At 37.4% G+C, this 16685-nt stretch overlaps 1 protein-coding gene across 2 annotated transcripts in view; it reads left to right on the top strand.

The window, feature by feature from the left end:
* GTF2E1 (general transcription factor IIE subunit 1) overlaps positions 1-8075 on the top strand; it is a 35482-nt gene extending 27407 nt beyond the window's left edge. For both annotated transcript variants that reach the window (XM_035000067.1, XM_035000068.1), the window contains exons 4-5: positions 2144-2382; positions 6365-8075. In XM_035000067.1, the coding sequence (XP_034855958.1) occupies positions 2144-2382; positions 6365-6792 (667 nt within the window). In that variant the 3' untranslated portion in view covers positions 6793-8075. The remainder of the gene's footprint in view (positions 1-2143; positions 2383-6364) is intronic.
* Positions 8076-16685: the final 8610 nt, after the last annotated feature.

Below are 16685 nucleotides of genomic sequence, written 5' to 3'. Positions count from 1 at the left end.
CTCTGTATCTAGTCACCTGGTTTCTCATTAGGAATGATGGTTACTCCAGGGATGAAGAAGAATCAGGAAATAGAGGAAGTAGACAGGTTGTTCACTAGGGAAGAAAGGCAGAAATGGAGGCAGTCAAAAGAGCTAGAATGGAGTATCTGGAGCTGCAGAACTAAGTCCAGTTGCTTCCACATGGTCAGGAGAAGGACCGTTCAGACTAGGTTAGAAGGTGTTACCCTGGCTGAGATGGCCTCACCAAGCATTTGACAAGCTCCACTGCCTGGATATGACAGCCTGGAAGTGGTATTGATTTAGCCTTTCTGCACTGTAGGATCTGCTTCAGAGCATAACGGTTCTGTAATAGCTATCTTGCCCCTGGTATATGAAGAGAAACATCAAGAGCATAACGGTTCTATTAATAGCTATCTTGCCACGGGTATATGAAGAGAAACATCAGTAGAGTGGTGTGAGAGCTCAGAGATGATAGTAATTCATTGATTTAAAAATAAAAAAATAAGTGGCTTCATTGTTACTTTGATTACTGATCTGTAGCCAATTAAATTCTAGCTTATTCCTAGATTAGAAACCAGAGGCTGCCTCTGCAGAACTCTTAGTAGACTTAACCTAAGGCTGATGGACAGTTCTAGCCTTTCAGCATGTCAACCCATTGGTGATATTTAAAGTCTTTCTGTCTCTTAAATGGAATTTTTTTGACAGTAATCTCTCCTTTTTTGTCATCTTTTACCTAACACCCACCTTAAAGATCTTCAAAATTTTAGTTTTGAAATATTCCTCCCTCACCCCTGAGTGAGTTATATGTCTTGAAAATTCTAAAATTTCTTAAATAATGTAAAAAAATTCAAAACTGAATTGTTACTTTTGTCATCTTTAAGTAGAATGTGTACATTCTTTCCATAGAAGAAATTTAAATATGCAGAAGGAGTGAACCTGCCTGTCTCATCTTGATTTTCTTCAATGTCACATTTGCTGTTAATTTAGATTTGTCTGTATCTGTGGTAAAGGTAGAAATAAAATCTGTGCACTCAACTCTCCATGGTTAAAAGTATCTTTTAAAAAAGTTTGCCCAAATTTAAAAATTTGTTTGTGGGCACCTGGGTGGCTCAGTCAGTTAAGCATCTGCCTTCAGCTCAGGTCATGATCCCAGAGTCCCTGGGATCGAACTGCACATTGGGCTCCCTGCTCTGCGGGGAGCCTGCTTGTCCCTTCCCCTCTGCCCCCTACTTGTGCTTGCTCTCGCTCTCAAATAAATAAATAAAATCTTAAAAAAAAAAAAAAAAAAGAATGGGGAACGGATTGAAAGTGAAACAAGCAGATAAAAGAGGGAGCAGCCGAAAGACTGAAAACTTGACTTAACTAATAGAGATGAGGAAATGTAAGTGACTAGTGAAAGATAAGGAATGATCAGACGTGGAACAGGCTAAGAAGATCATGGGTGGTAGAGGTAAAAAGCAAAACAAAATAAACTGAGAAATAGGTAATGGTTACTTCAGGGTGGAAATAATGGTTGGGGATAGATGCCAGGGTCAGCATAGCTACAGAAATGGAAAGATACAACTCAGTAAAAAAGAGGTTAAATTGTGCATGATGATATACTTTATTTGGTGAATAGCAGGAGGGGAACATTAATTCTAAGTTGAGGCCTGGTTTTGTAGAATACTTTTTTAGCTTCTCAGCACACAAGAAAAGCACACAGAACCACTCTGAATCCTTGGTTGAGATGGTAGAGGTTTTTAAAAATGTAATGTATTTTGTTTGGGTTTTTTGTTTTGTTTTGATTTTAAACAGAATACTCATGAAAAGTGTGACTGAGAGAGATTTTTGCCAGCTAGTATCTTTAAGTGGATTATGTCACCTTTATTATTCTCCCCTCTCCTTAAGTAAATTAAACTTCTTAAATTATGAAACTTCATTTATTTATATATATGCCAGTGGACCCAGTGTTTGAGGAACTTAAATACAAAGATGATACCCTGAGTTACAAGAGAGGTTTCTCAGAATTGCTAAAGCATGTGTATATGATTACTAGACAGCATTTATTTGTGATTCTTCAGTAACCACCTCCTCAGCTGTGCTTCTTTTCCAACACCAATACTTTCATTTTTCTTCTTCCTGCCATCTTCTCATCTTTTTATAGCAAGGACCGTGCAGCAACTACTGCTGGAGCTCCTGGCCTGGCAGGTGGGCACCACCGGGAAGCATGGGCCACCAAAGGTCCCTCCTATGAGGACTTATACACTCAGAATGTTGTCATTAACATGGATGACCAAGAAGATCATCGAGCCTCACTGGAGGGGAAATCTGCCAAAGAGAGACCCATTTGGTTGAGAGAGAGCACTGTCCAAGGAGCATATAGTTCTGAAGAGATGAAGGAAGGTAAGAGTAGAAGTCAGTAAAATGAATATGGCTTGGGTTCAATGGAAAATGAACTTGACTTAGTGGGCAATTCTTAGTTTTATTGATAATTGTATCTGTTTTACAAAACAACTGCGTTATACCAGGAAGTAAGAAATTAAGCAATAAGCATTAAAACCAACCAATATATGCTTGTATTATCCTTCAACTTAGTTGAAATAACAAGTAGATTTTAAATCTCCATTTTTAGAATTAAGAAATTACCATTTCTTTGTCTTAATTCAATGGAAAAGTGCTGTTACATTCAAAGTGGCCACATTCACCTGTTGTTTATTCTTCTGTTGCCCTAACTTATATTCCTTTTTATTTCTCTGAATTGGGAAACAAAACTATTTACCAGTGCAAACTTGTTTATGTTGTCTCCTCATAAATACCAAGTGTGTTTGTGCCTACCTGAAATATATAAAAAGAAGCCACCTGAGTAAAGGATTAAGGATTCTTACTATCCAAAATTGGCAGAACTTCATACTAGAAGATTTTAGAACTCTCAGTGATCCCTAAAGACATAAGAATTACATAGTAACCAGCAGTTTGAGAACTGCAGCATTTTACTTTTTAAAACTTTGAAGTTAGTGGATTCAAAGGCTTTGTTTGGGCTAATGTAGAAAATGTGAGGCTCAAACTGGACAGAGATTACTCAGAAACTGGGAAGCAGAGGTGAAAGGGAGCTTGTACATCTGGTTAGGTTTTGTCAGCATTAGAATCCACGTGGCCCTATTCCCAAGTTATGTATCATTTCTAACACATGACCAGAGTATGGTTCTTTAATCTCTGAAACTGAAAACCACTTGTTTTTTGGTATTTCTCCTAACCTCTTTTCCCTTTATATTAGCATTTCTTTAACTCTGTATGCTAAGCATTAAAAAGTAGTATGGAGTTGGGTAGTGATAATAAAATCAGATAATATCTCTAGTGTGATTCTTCTTGGTGTTTTGATTCCAATCAGAAAAAAAATTTTCTTTGGCAACCATACTTTACTCTCCCTCCTTCCCACTGATTAGCTTGGCTATGATGTTTAGTTATTTTTTTTTTTTTCACATTTTATTTTTTTTATTTTTATTTTTTCCATTTTTTTATTCTTATGTTAATCCCCATACATTACAACATTAGTTTTAGATGAAGTGTTCCATGATTCATTGTTTGTGCACAACACCCAGTGCTCCATGCAGAATGTGCCCTCCTCAATACCCACCACCAGGCTAACCCATCCTTCAAATTGTTTTAGATTATATAGGAGTGACCCTGTCAACTATTTAGTAGGCTTGTTTTCCCCAACTTGGCTTCTTGCCTGTTCTTAAAGCTACCAAACCTTCTTTTCTTTGAACTTAGAAACAAAATTGAATAAAATAAAACTATTGTTAGCCCATATTATATACAATTAGGCTCATAAGCTTAACATTCATTGTTTATGATTTCCTTGAATGCTAGAATTTGAATCATAAGGGCCTTTAAAAAGTTATCTAGGCTACCCAATTCTGAATATTTTCTTTCTGTATAAAATAGGATAGTATACTCCCGTGTCTGAATTTATCTTCTTGGGATGCCTGGGTGGCTCAGTCCGTTAAGCGTCTGCCTTCAGCCCAGGTCATGATCCCAGGGTTCTAGGATCGAGTCCCGCATCGGGCTCTTTGCTCAGCGAAGAGCCTGCTTCTCCCTCTGCCTGCCTCTCCCCCTGCTTGTGCACTCTCTCTCTCATAAATAAGTAAATAAATAAAATCTTTAAAAATCAATCAATAAATAAATTTATCTTCTTAATTTTTATGGTAGAATAGGCCCTAGTGAATGTGTTTGTCCTACACTTAATTTTCCTCAGACTTCAAGTTATTTTAATATCTTTTAGAGTTTTATAGACTTTAATCATGTGCTCATTACTATACTGAAAGCATAGTAATCTATTCTAATTCTGTTTGCTTCTACTTTCCTTACAAATAGTTCTCTTCCCCCAAGCCACCTCCGTCTACATTTTTTATTTCATTTTAATTGTCTTTTTCTGGACCTTCTCCAACCATAATATACTTTACTTTAGATCTAGTAACCAGAACAATACATGTTGTTTATGCATGGATTCATCATTAATGATTTGAGTTTTACTTAGAGTATCCTTCTGGTTTTTACCTGATGCTTTGTTGCTTTGGGTCTGGAAGCATATTAAGACCAGCAACTTTAGAAACATATGCAGAGAATTTTAAAGACCCTCCCCTGCCCTGTATCAGATAGCTTGGACCAGGTCTTTCAATATGTTTTAGATTGTTTTTCTATAGGCAGATTTTCTTACACTTGCCAGTATAGAAATAAATCTGCCAGTTTTCTGCCCACTTCACCTCTTCCTATGTTTTTTTTTTTTTTTTTTTTTGCCATCAGCTTGGCCTTTAAGCATCCAGAATTGCTTAGCATCATCAGTGAACTTGACAGTTTCCCATTATATGTGTCTTTTTTGTAACTTATAACTGTTCAGTAAGACTGTTTCTAGAACTAGTGTTTCTACTTTACCATCCAGATATTTGCTCATTTATCCTTATTTATTGTTGTATGTCTTCATCTATAACAGAGCAGTTCCTTTTTTCCCCAAACTTCTCAGGACCCTTGTCATAAATCTTTTAGATATGATGATTTAGTTTATAAAACTAAATTGCTTTTCCCCTAATTTTATATTTACTTTAAACATTAATCAAAATATTATGTTGGTAATATTAAGCTTATTGGAAAAATCTTAAAGAAGCGATGATTGCCTTAGAGACAATTCCTTGTCTTTTTTTTTCCTATTGAAATACTGCATTGGCAGTAAGGACTCTAGGAATGAGCCTCAGCCCTTAGCAGTGTTTTAAAGTAGTGAAGTTTGATTTTAATTCTCATTTTCACATCCATGTTATCAAAAGCCTATTTTCTCTGACTTGAACTTTTAACTCCTCAATTCCTGTTTCCCTTTCTGTCTCTTAAGCTACCCAATCTCATATCTCAGGAGTTCTACACTTTCTAAATCGTCTAAGGTTATGCTAATCCATTCTAATGTGCTAATGAGAAGATACTTCATTCATGGCCAGAATTGGTCATTTCTGTGCCTTTTCTTGGTGATGATGTTGATGATAGATAACACTAAACTAAATGCCAGGCTCATTCTAAACACTTCACAGATATTCACTTAATCCCCACAATTATCCAGAGAGGTATTTACTCATTTCCCCCCCCTTTTTGTACTTGAGAAAATTGAAGCAGAGAGAGATGAAGTAACCTGGCCAAAATCATAGTTAATAACGTGTTAGAGTCAGGATTTGAATCAGGGAGTTAGGTTCCAAACAACATTTTTAATCCTTTTATATGTTTTAAATAGCAATATACTTGGTACTCAGAATACAGAATACAAATGTTTTTCTTAAATTTTTCATCTGTAATTTTTCAGGCCTCATACGTACACAAAATGATAGGAGATGTGTGGTGAGAGAAGCTTCATTCCTTTTTATAAAGAGTTCAAAGTACACTTAGTTTGTTTCAGGAAAATAAAACTGCATTTATTCACTCATGTATTTATTTGGTGCCTAATAAGTGATAGGCACTATTTTGGGTACATGGGATATATCATTGAATAAAAAAGATAAGTATCTGTTTGTGGAGAACCTATATCCTGGGAAAGGAGGTAACAAAGACAATAGACAAGAATTATTATGTTAGAAAGTAAGTGCTATGGGGGGAAAAAAACAGGGCATTGGGAATTTAGGGTGGGGTGAATTATAAGAAGGCTTACATCTAAAAGGACCTGGATTCAAATCCAGGCTATGTTATTCTTAAAACGCATGTGCGTAAACCATGCTACTTAAGTTCCAGTTTGTGAGAAATATTTTGAATATCTTACGGACAGTTGCTCAAAAGCTGGAATCAGTGAAGTCTTAGTTTTAAAGAAATGCCTTTTATACTTAAGGACATTGACTTTCTGGATTTTTCTTTCCAGGTGGCATAGATATAGATGCATTTCAGGAGCGCGAAGAGGGTCGTGCAGGGCCAGATGATAACGAGGAGGTCATGCGAGCACTACTCATTCATGAGAAGAAGACCCCCTCGGCTACGGCAGGCTCGGTGGGGGCAGCTGCTCCTGTGACCCCTGCCAACGGCAGTGACTCAGAGAGTGAGACCAGTGAGTCAGACGATGACTCCCCACCTCGACCGGCAGCTGTGGCAGCGCATCATCGGGACGAGGATGAGGAGGAGGACGATGAGTTTGAGGAAGTAGCAGATGACCCCATTGTTATGGTGGCTGGCCGTCCGTTCTCCTACAGCGAAGTGAGCCAGCGGCCAGAGCTGGTGGCCCAGATGACACCAGAGGAGAAGGAAGCATACATAGCAATGGGACAACGCATGTTTGAGGACCTTTTTGAGTGAGCTTTCCCTACCTTTTCTTCCTTTTGCTAATGCTCATTTCAAAAAGAAATTCCCTACCCTTGACGAAAAGTGTTTAAGTGGCATTCTGCCCTTCTTGAGGTAAAGCAGCTAAACAATAATGGGAGAGAAAGTTTGATTTTTATGCCAGAAGCTTCCCCACAGGTAGGTTGGCTATATAAGCATTTCCTTCCCTGCTATTTTTACAGTATATCTTACTGTATTTCATATTTGCCTAATCTTTTTCCTTTATAAGACCCATTTTTCTCCCTTCTGAAATGACTGCAGGAGATCTGTGAGAAGAATTCTTCCTGTCTGCCTGTAGAAGCCCACTATGATAGGTTACACTAATTCACTGATCACATCCTTTTAAAAATCTGTTCTGACCAAGCGTTCCAAACAATTCCCAATATTGCTGCCAAGCGGCTTGGCAACGGGCAAATCACTGATGAGAGATAAAATAAGTCTTAAAACTGCATATTGCCACATAGTTGAGGATTGTAGTCAATATGTAAGGGGAGGGGAGGGATGAATATGCCTAAATCTCATGATTAATATCTAAACCAAAATTTTTGTCTTTCGAACTGACTTGACTGATAGAGTCTGTTGTTTTGCTTAATGCCTTTTGGTTTGGATGTTGGATGATAGAAAACAAAGTACACTTGGTAAACCCTTATGAGGAAATTAGGAAAAAACATGGATATAGGACGAGGAGTTGCTCTACAGGGTTGAATTGTGGAGAGCATTGGGAACAGTGCCTTTTAGAATTGCCTGAGTTTTTGCTGATTTGGAAATCCTTTATGGAAAGCTAAGACTGGTCCCTTTCCTTTTCCTGTCTTTTACAGTGCCATAAATTGTTTAATGAGACCATTCCAGCAGATATCAGCATATAACAATTGATTACTTCTCTCTTTTCTCTCAACATCATTGAAGTCCTTCTTTGTCTCTCTTTTGATTCTTGTTGGACATGGTGTTTTAGAGTGCATCCAGTACATTATTGAACATTGTAACCTCAAGGAACATAGTTTATTTTTGGTTCTGATATGTAGCATGGTATTATTCCCTAAAGCAGAACTTTAAAAATAAAGAACTTTCATGCAAGGGTCTATAGCAATTGTATTTTTTGTAATATTTTTCCTTGCATCGTAATTTTTAAGTATTTATCATTTTATAGTACATGCGTGAAGATAGATTTTAGAGTATCTGAGCCTTGTATGAAGTGATGTTTCATTTATCTGGGTTGTATTAATGACTGAATATTGACAATAAATCTATTTTATACTGACTGAAATTTGTTAATTTCTAGCCCTGTAACATCTTGGAGCATAATTAAAATGAATACTTTTCCCATTAAAGCAATGTTTCAGACTTCTTTCTCTTAATAGTCATATTTCAAATAACAGGTGCAGTTGTTATGTGGTCTAAATTTTTTCTGGCAATAAGCTGCCTTAAGAATGACTTTTGTGTATGTATCTTGTACATATGGGCCTATTCAACTTTTATTAAACATTGTTTTTGAACTTTCATAGTTCTAGAAAGAAGTTCATTTAAATAAAATATGAATCAGGTGTTTTAAAACATAGTTTTAGGGGCACCTGGATGGCTAGGTTGGTTAAGCTTCTGACTCTTGATTTCAGCTTGGGTCATGATCTCAGGATCATGGGACCAAGCCCTGTGTTGGGCTTTGCACTCAGCGGGGAGTCTGCTCAGGATTCCCTCTCTCCCTCTGCCCCTCCCCTGTGCTTGCTCGCTCGCTCGCCTCAAATAAATAACAAATCTTTAAAAAAATAATAAAATGTAGTTGTAGGTGAACTGTCAGCTCTTTATATCAGTGAATAAATGTTTCTTGGTATTTTTTCTTGAGTCTAACAACTTGCATGTTCTGCTTCCTAGAGCAACTGTTCTAGTTTTTCTTTTTCTGTTATCTACCAGCTTCTTAGAGTATCACATAAACTAGTTGCATATTTCTTTCCTCTCCATTTTGTGGTTTGTGTCTTGCCCTATTACTACATTGAAATGGCTTTCTTCAGTCGTAATTGTCCAACATAACAAACCTTTATTCCTCAGTCTTTCTGGCTGCTTTTCAGTCTTTGATGCTATCCATCCTTTCTCCTTAAAACATTTTCATTTGGTAACCTAGCCATTATGCTGTCTTGGTTCTTGTTACTTCATTGGCTATTCCTTCTCAGTCTTTATTTCTTCCTCTGCTGTATGTATGAGCATACCTCAAGGCCTAGTTCATCTGTGTGTATCTGTATGTGTATGGAATTTGTGTTACAGAAGAATGTCATGAGTGAAGACACAAATATGAAAGTATTTATTGCATTCAAACACTGTTGCAATAAATAAATAAATGAATATAGATATACTAAATATGCATTGATCAGGAATTGAACTATGTTCCCATGAAGTCCTGTAGCTGTTAAAAAGAATGTATTGATGGGAAAAGATATCCATTATGTGTTAAGTATAGAAGGATTCTGTTTTTCTACATGTGTATGTGTAAAGAAGAAAGTTTCTAATAGTACTTAGTATGTGTCTTTACATATGTTGACTCATTTAATCCTGTATAACAAATCTGTGAGGTAGATATTTGTATTTAAAGATATATATAATTAGGGATGTCAATTACAGTGGTCCTAATATGTTATAGTGGGAAAGATACCCCCATTTTAGAAAAAGGATCAAATAGATATTTAAAGAAGTTCATGTAGAAAATGTGCAGTAGAATTAAAGAAATAGGGTAACAAAAGCAAACTTTTTATATTAATACTAGGACTTTTAGGTGTGACTTACTTTTTAAAAATCCTGGCTTCATCATTTCCTTAGAGAAATATCTCTGATTTTATGCTCAAAATTAATGGAAAATATAATTAATAGGAAAATATAATTAATAGGAAAATAAATATAATATAAAAGTAAAATTTTGGACTTACCCCCATATTTCAACAACATACCTAAGGACTCAATAGAATTTGACATTACTTCATCAGACAGATTTATGTCTATTGAATGGCACAATAATCTGGTGAGAAAAGCCAGTCAGTGACACAAATGACTGAAAATGGGAACCCTGTCAGTTATCAGCCTCTGAAGCTCTAGTAAGGGCAAGCTCACACACGAGGTTCATCAATAGATGTAGTCACAGTGTCTGTTGATCTCAGGACGGCTGGAATTGTTAATACCTACAGCCTGTAATGAGGCATGGCCAGGAACTCGTCTCTGAGTGAAGTTGGCTATATTATTATAACTCAAGTATCATCAGCTGCCAAGGTGTCCCAACCTTTCACTCTCCTGTAAGATTTAAATAGAACACTTTTAATATCACAGGATACTTCTTCCAATTTCATTTCTCTTTTCTTTGATGGGGAGAGTTGTGGAAAGGGGTCCTCCTGCTTGCCTTCTTGCTTCCCTGGCTTCTCCGCCTCTCCTCCACACCACCTATTCCAACTCCCATGGTGCCATTAGCACAAGTCCATGTAGCAGATATTCACTGAAGTTTTTACAGTAGTGGGCAGGAGGTAGGCAGTGAGGGGATGTCCTGTCTCAGCATTGCAGAGTCAAGGAATATAGGAGTAGATCATATATATCCTTGTTCTTAAAGAGTTTCCACCATCCTCACATGTTTCAACCCAAGTAGAGTTCTGCCTTCAAATCTTGCTAAATTTCAGCTTTCCGTTTCCTTCTCTTCACCCTTTTTTTTCCCCCAAAGACCTTGGAAAGTTATAAATGTATTAGAGAAAATAACATTATTTTATTTCTTTTTTCAAGTTGTACCTTGAAAGCTCTTATATCCAAAGTGGCCTATCCAAGATGTTTCCCTAACCAAGGAGCCATTTTCCCACTCTTAAGAGTCAGCATGAGAGGTTAACTGGCTTTAAAAGAAACTTTTTTCTCTTCCCACTCCACTAAATAATATTATTCATTATACTTTGCCAAAAGTAAGGTGATGAATAAACAGTCTAGGCCTTTAGGTGATCCATAACCTTATATTCAGTGGAAAACTGCTTTCATTCTCTCTGCCCTTGAAGTGGAAGACTTTTTCTCATTTAGTTGCCCCCTTTTCCCCAAAATAATACTTAGGGAGTATTTCCACTACTTAAGGAGTATTAAGTTTAGATTATTTAAAAAAAATTATCCAATTTGGCATGCCTGGAGCTCAGAAGACTAGGTTCTGGTCCCAGCTCAATTTAAATAGACACTTGCTGGGTGACACTGATGCAGTCTTTCTGGGCCAGTTTCTCAAAGCTGTCAATAAGGAGAGGATTATGCTAGAATCACAGTGATTCCTTTCTGCTCTGATATCTTATGGAGGTAAATGCGGCCTAATAAAAACACAATCAGAAGTTTTCTGATGTACAATAGCAATTCAAACTAGGTGAAGGATATTTCAATTGAGCGACTACTGTAGGTGGTAGGTTTAGGATTTAAAAAGTAGCAAACTTCATCCTAAACATTTGCTAATTAGGTTTATCTTTTCCTATCTTGCCAGAGTACTTCATTTCTAATAATTTGAATGACCGAGGAAGAAATATTTGAATATTTCATAACTTTTTGGTACTGTTTTGAGAGAATTGGACACTGAATGGGAACAAGATTGGAAGGAGCAGTTCATTTTCTTTTCTACCAGTTGGCTCTATGGCTAGATTTCCAGCCAGGACAACAATAGAAAGACTTAAATATATATTTTCTTGTTCTCTTTATTCCTAAGTTTAAAAAAGTAAGAAGTGGAAATCAAAAAACAAATATGAAAATCTTTAGAATTTAGAAACGTCTAATTCCACCTTCTATTCGTTTAGCATTTTGTTTCCACCAAAGCTATTTCACATGTGTTATCTCTAGCAGATCTCTAGCTGGGCTGCGATCAGTTTGTTTTTCTTTAAATACCTAAAAATCTCTTGGGGAAATGAGAAAGATTTTCAGAAAAGAGTTGGTGTTATGGTAAATTTACTGTCTGTTCTGTTGGCCTTTTATATTATGAACAAAGCAAACTGAACAAGATAAGTACAGATACTCTTAAACCATGTAAAGGCAAATGGGTTGAGAAAAGAGTCATGAAATTTTGTTTCTTCCTTTGAAGAACTAAAGGAATGAACTGATTCTGCTATGCCCTCAAGGAAAGATGAGTACCTTAACTTATCTTTAGAAAGAGCTTCGCATCCTTCTGAGTACTAGAGGATCCCTTTCTTCTTCCAGTTGCAAAGCAGATAGGCCTAGTACACGACCCAGTTTCAACAATCAACCCACATTTCCCATCACACAAAAGTATGCTATTGCCCACCTAATGTAAATAAGTCTGAGAAACTAGTCTGAAGAGAAGGCTGGTGCCAGGTCCCAAAGTGCCTGGAATCATGTTAAGGCACACAGGATGGTTGTACAGTTTTTTTGCTATTATATAAATGTATTAATTATTTAAAAATTCATCCAATAATAAATATATATAGTTTAACAAAAAGAACCCCCACCCCAGCCCATCCCCATCTCACTACCCTGAGGTAAACCATTATTGATAATTTAATGTGTGCCATCCCAGACCTTCTCTAGGCCTTTAGAAACAACATACACGCCATACTCCCAGATACACTGTGGTGCTTTTTCAATAAATCCAACCACGTACACATTGCCATTTGCTTTTGAAGTGTCTTGGGTATCTTTTCATATCAATTTAGATCTGCTTCATTTTAAAAAATAAGGACTAGGGGCATCTGGGTGGTTCAGTCAGTCAGGCATGTGACTCTTGATCTCAGCTCAGGTCTTGATCTCAGGGTCGGTAGTGAGTTCAAGCTCCACCCAGTGTGGAGCCCACTTAAATAAATAAATAAATAAATAACTGACTAGATAGAATTTTATAATATAGTTGTATGATGGTTTATGTAACAGTTTCCTTGTTGAATGGCATTTAGGTAGTATCTAGTTTTTCACTATTAAAGTGCCCTCATATTTTCTTTTGGGTATTTCTATAGGATGGAATCATAAAGGAGAGCCAATCAGAAGGCATGTCCATTTTAAACTTTGATAGATAATGCCAAATTACTCTTCAAAAAGATGGTTGGAGAATTGTAAGCAGGGGAATAATTTGTAGCATTGACATTAAGTTGGAGTTTAAAACTGGAGATTGTTAAGGCAATTTCAGTAGTCTTGGTAAGTAATCTGGTCTAATGAACTGTCCAAGTCAGTGGGGATGGAAAGGAGTGGACAGATTTGAAAAACTGGGGAGATAGAATTCATTGATACGGTGACTGGCTAGGGCAATACCTTGGATGAAGCTCAGGTTTCTGACTGGATGATGATTCCATTTACCGAGATTGGAAATACAGAAGGAGGGGCAGGTTTTGCTCCTCTTTCAGCTCCCCATCGCCATAAGTACCATCATTTCAACTATGTACTTCAGGCGAAATTCTAATAGTTAGCCATCCCTTCCTTTTTTCATCTCACATGCAATTCATCAGCATGTCCTGTAGATTCAAAATATAATCTATATAATCTAATTTTGAAGGTAGAGCTAACAGGAACTGCTGGTAAATTGAAAGGATACTCTAAATCTGACTTCTCACTACCTCTACCACTACCAGCCTACTCCATGCCACGTCAACTCTCCTTGGCTCCTGCAGCAGCCTGCCAACTGCTCTCCCCTCTTGTACTCTCAAACCACCCCCAAACATGCAGGGATTTGGTCATTCCCCACACTCAGACTTGTTTTAAATGTAAATCAGATGACACCCCCCCCCCCCCCCGCCCTTAGAACCCTTCATTGATTTTTTTCTTAGAATAACATCCAAACCCCTTACTCTTTTCTTTAGGCCTTAAGTGGTCTTGGCCCCTGGCTACTTTTATGACCACATCTCCTACTATTCTCCTTGTTAACTACTCTCTAACCACACTGACATTCTCTTTCGCAGATATGCCAAGCTTCTTTCTGCCTTAGGTCTTTGCCCTGTTTTTTTTGCACGGAACACTCTTCTTCCCTCATGTCCCTGTTAATTTATTTTCAGGTTAAATACCACCTTCTCGGAGAAGCCTCTGCCCTATTAGCTAAAGTAATCTCTTCCGTTCATGACGGTATTTTCCTGTTTTATTTTCTTCCTAGCAAAATTGCTATTTGAAATGAACTTTATTTCTCATTTAATTATTCATGTCTCTCAACTTTTCCCCTAAAAGACTAAACTCTCTGCAGGCAGGATACTAGCATATAGAATTAATTCTGGCACATTGTAGGCCCAATAAATGTTGAATAGGTGGATGGACAGATGAATTGGCAAGGTGAACATAGCCTTTTCCCCACCAAGGCTGATCGTTTTGTTCCCTGCTTGAATTGTAAATATATGAATAGTCTCTTAATCAGTTAATTTTGTTCACTTGTGGTTCACAGTGAACCTAGGGCTGTATCCCCAGGACTAACATTAGAGAGTGCCAGTATATAGTTTCCTGGGCACAGCCAATAAGATATCTAGAAGTTTCAATTCTGAGGAACCATTAGCTTTAATGTTCATGTAACGGTAATTTAAGTGAGTATTTTATCTAGGGCTGCACTCTCCAATAAGGTAGCCCCTAGCCACATGCGGCTACTGAGTACTTGAAATGTATCTAGTCCAAATTGAGATGTACTATAAATTTAAAATACATACCAAATTTTGGGGTGCCTGGGTGGCTCAGTCATTAAGCATCTGCCTTCGGCTCAGGTCATGATCCCAGGTCCTGGGATTGAGCCCCGCATCGGGCTCCCTGCTCCGTGGGAAGCCTGCTTCTCCCTCTCACACTCCCTCTGCTGTGTTCCCGCTCTCATTGTGTCTCTCTTTGTCAAATAAATAAATAAAATCTTAAAAAAAATAAAATACATACCAAATTTTGAAGGCTTGGTATGGGAATGAATGCAGAATGTAAAATACCTTATTAATAATGTTTATATTGATTATATGTTGAAAAGATAATACTGTAGGTATTTTGGGAGAGAGGAAATGTACTATTAAAACTAATTTACCTGTTTTTACTTTTTATGTGGCTGTTAGAAGATTTAAAATTGTAAAAATGACTCACATTTGTACCTTGCCTTATATTTCTATTGGACAGCACTGGTCATGGGCATTTTCTTCAGGTACTAGAGTTACATCTATTGTACCTAGTTCTTATTTGCATTTTTCCTCATATACAAGTTTTTGACCTGAATGCTGTGCTCACCCTCTTTTCCTCCCTGGCCCTCTACCAGAAAGGTAGGCTTTGTTTTGTTTGTAGGCTCTTTGTCCTTGGGAACAATAATGGATTTTGCCTCTGGTTTAATTTTCATCTTTGAGGGGTGGGATTGGTTGGGGTGAGGCAGGGTTTTTTATTTGTTTTTTTCCTGAAGTTGGATAAAATGTGGGGATGATGTCAGCAATGGTAGTGAGGAACTGAGACATTTTTACTACTGAGACCAAGGCTGCAGTGTTGAAAGTGCTGCTGACTCCTGGGGGACTGAGGGACTTGAGGACCCTGCAGAGCCATGCCAGAGATGGAGGAGCTAAGAGCCAGTCCTAAATCAGGAGGTTTGGAAGCCCAATGTGTTTCTCCCTATGCACTGTATTAATATATAGTGTATGCGAAATTTCTGATGGGTTTATTGTTTGCATCTCCTTCTTGCTAGAATGTAAGCTCCATGAGGGCAGAGACTTTCTTTCTTGCTCACTGTAGTATTCTGGCTCATATCTCTGACTCGGTGCCTGGCACATAGTAAGTAGTCATCAATACATATTGAATGACTACACAATTATGTTTATTCAGGCCAGGAGTAAACCATGGCCTTTATATAAAAGACAGTTATTTTCAGTTTCTGTTGTTACTTATATACCTAATGTTTGTGATGCTGTTTTGTATTTATTGTCTTCCCTTTTGGAATGCTTACAGATGGTGAGTGCTGATCTGCATAACAAAGGGCATTTTCCCAGCAACTGGTGAAACCATCCAACCAAAAGTACATACAACAAATAAATCTAACCCAAGGCTTACTACGTGTGAATTTGTTCACTTAGTCTGTGTTACGGTCATTTCTTAAAGGGGAAGTTTGTAAGAACAAAGAATGTGCTATTTCTTCAACTGGGGGTTTTATTTGTCTCATAATAAAATTGATGTTACCATGGTTTCCTTCATTATATCAAAGACCAATTCTTGGCAAATGTTTGTTGCTTCATGGTCACATAATGGCTGATCCACCTACACCTTCCGGTAGAAAGAAGGGAGGGAGTAAGGGGATAAAGGTATATGCCAACTGAATCAGTATCCCTCCCCCTTTTTTATGGGATGTCTTTATTGTGGTAAAATACACATGACATAAAATTAACCATTTTAAAGTGTACAATTCATTGGCATTTAGTACCTTCACAATATAGCACAACCACCATCTCGACCTAGTTCCCAAACATTTTCATCATCCCAAAAGAAAACCCAGTACCCATTAAGCAGTTGGTCCCCATTCTCCCCTCCTCACAGTCCTTGGCAACAACCAGTCTTCTGTCTGTGGATTTACCTATTCTGGATACTTTGGATAAATGGAATTGTAACATATGTGACCTTTTGTGTCTGGCTTCTTTCTCTTCTCTAGCATAATGTTTTCAAGGTTTATCCATGTGGCATGTATCAGTACTACACTCTTTTCTATGGCTGAATGTATTCCATTGTGTATATATATCACAATGTGTTTATCCATTCAGCTGTTGATGGACATTTAGATTGTTTCCACATTTTGGCTATTGTGAATACTGCTGTGAACATTTGTGTACAAGCATTTGAGTACCTATTTTCAATTTGGGGTTTATATACCTAGGGTGAAATTGCTGGGTCATATAATAGTTCCGTGTTTCTGGGCCATTTGTTTTTAAAGTAATACATCTGCCAGAACTGTGTGCAATAATTACTGTCATTCATTG

Source organism: Mirounga leonina, unplaced genomic scaffold (assembly GCF_011800145.1).
Source record: "Mirounga leonina isolate KUSES-001 unplaced genomic scaffold, KU_Mleo_1.0 Mir_115, whole genome shotgun sequence".
Classification (NCBI taxonomy): Eukaryota; Metazoa; Chordata; class Mammalia; order Carnivora; family Phocidae; genus Mirounga; species Mirounga leonina.
This window is presented reverse-complemented; position numbering and strand designations above follow the sequence as displayed.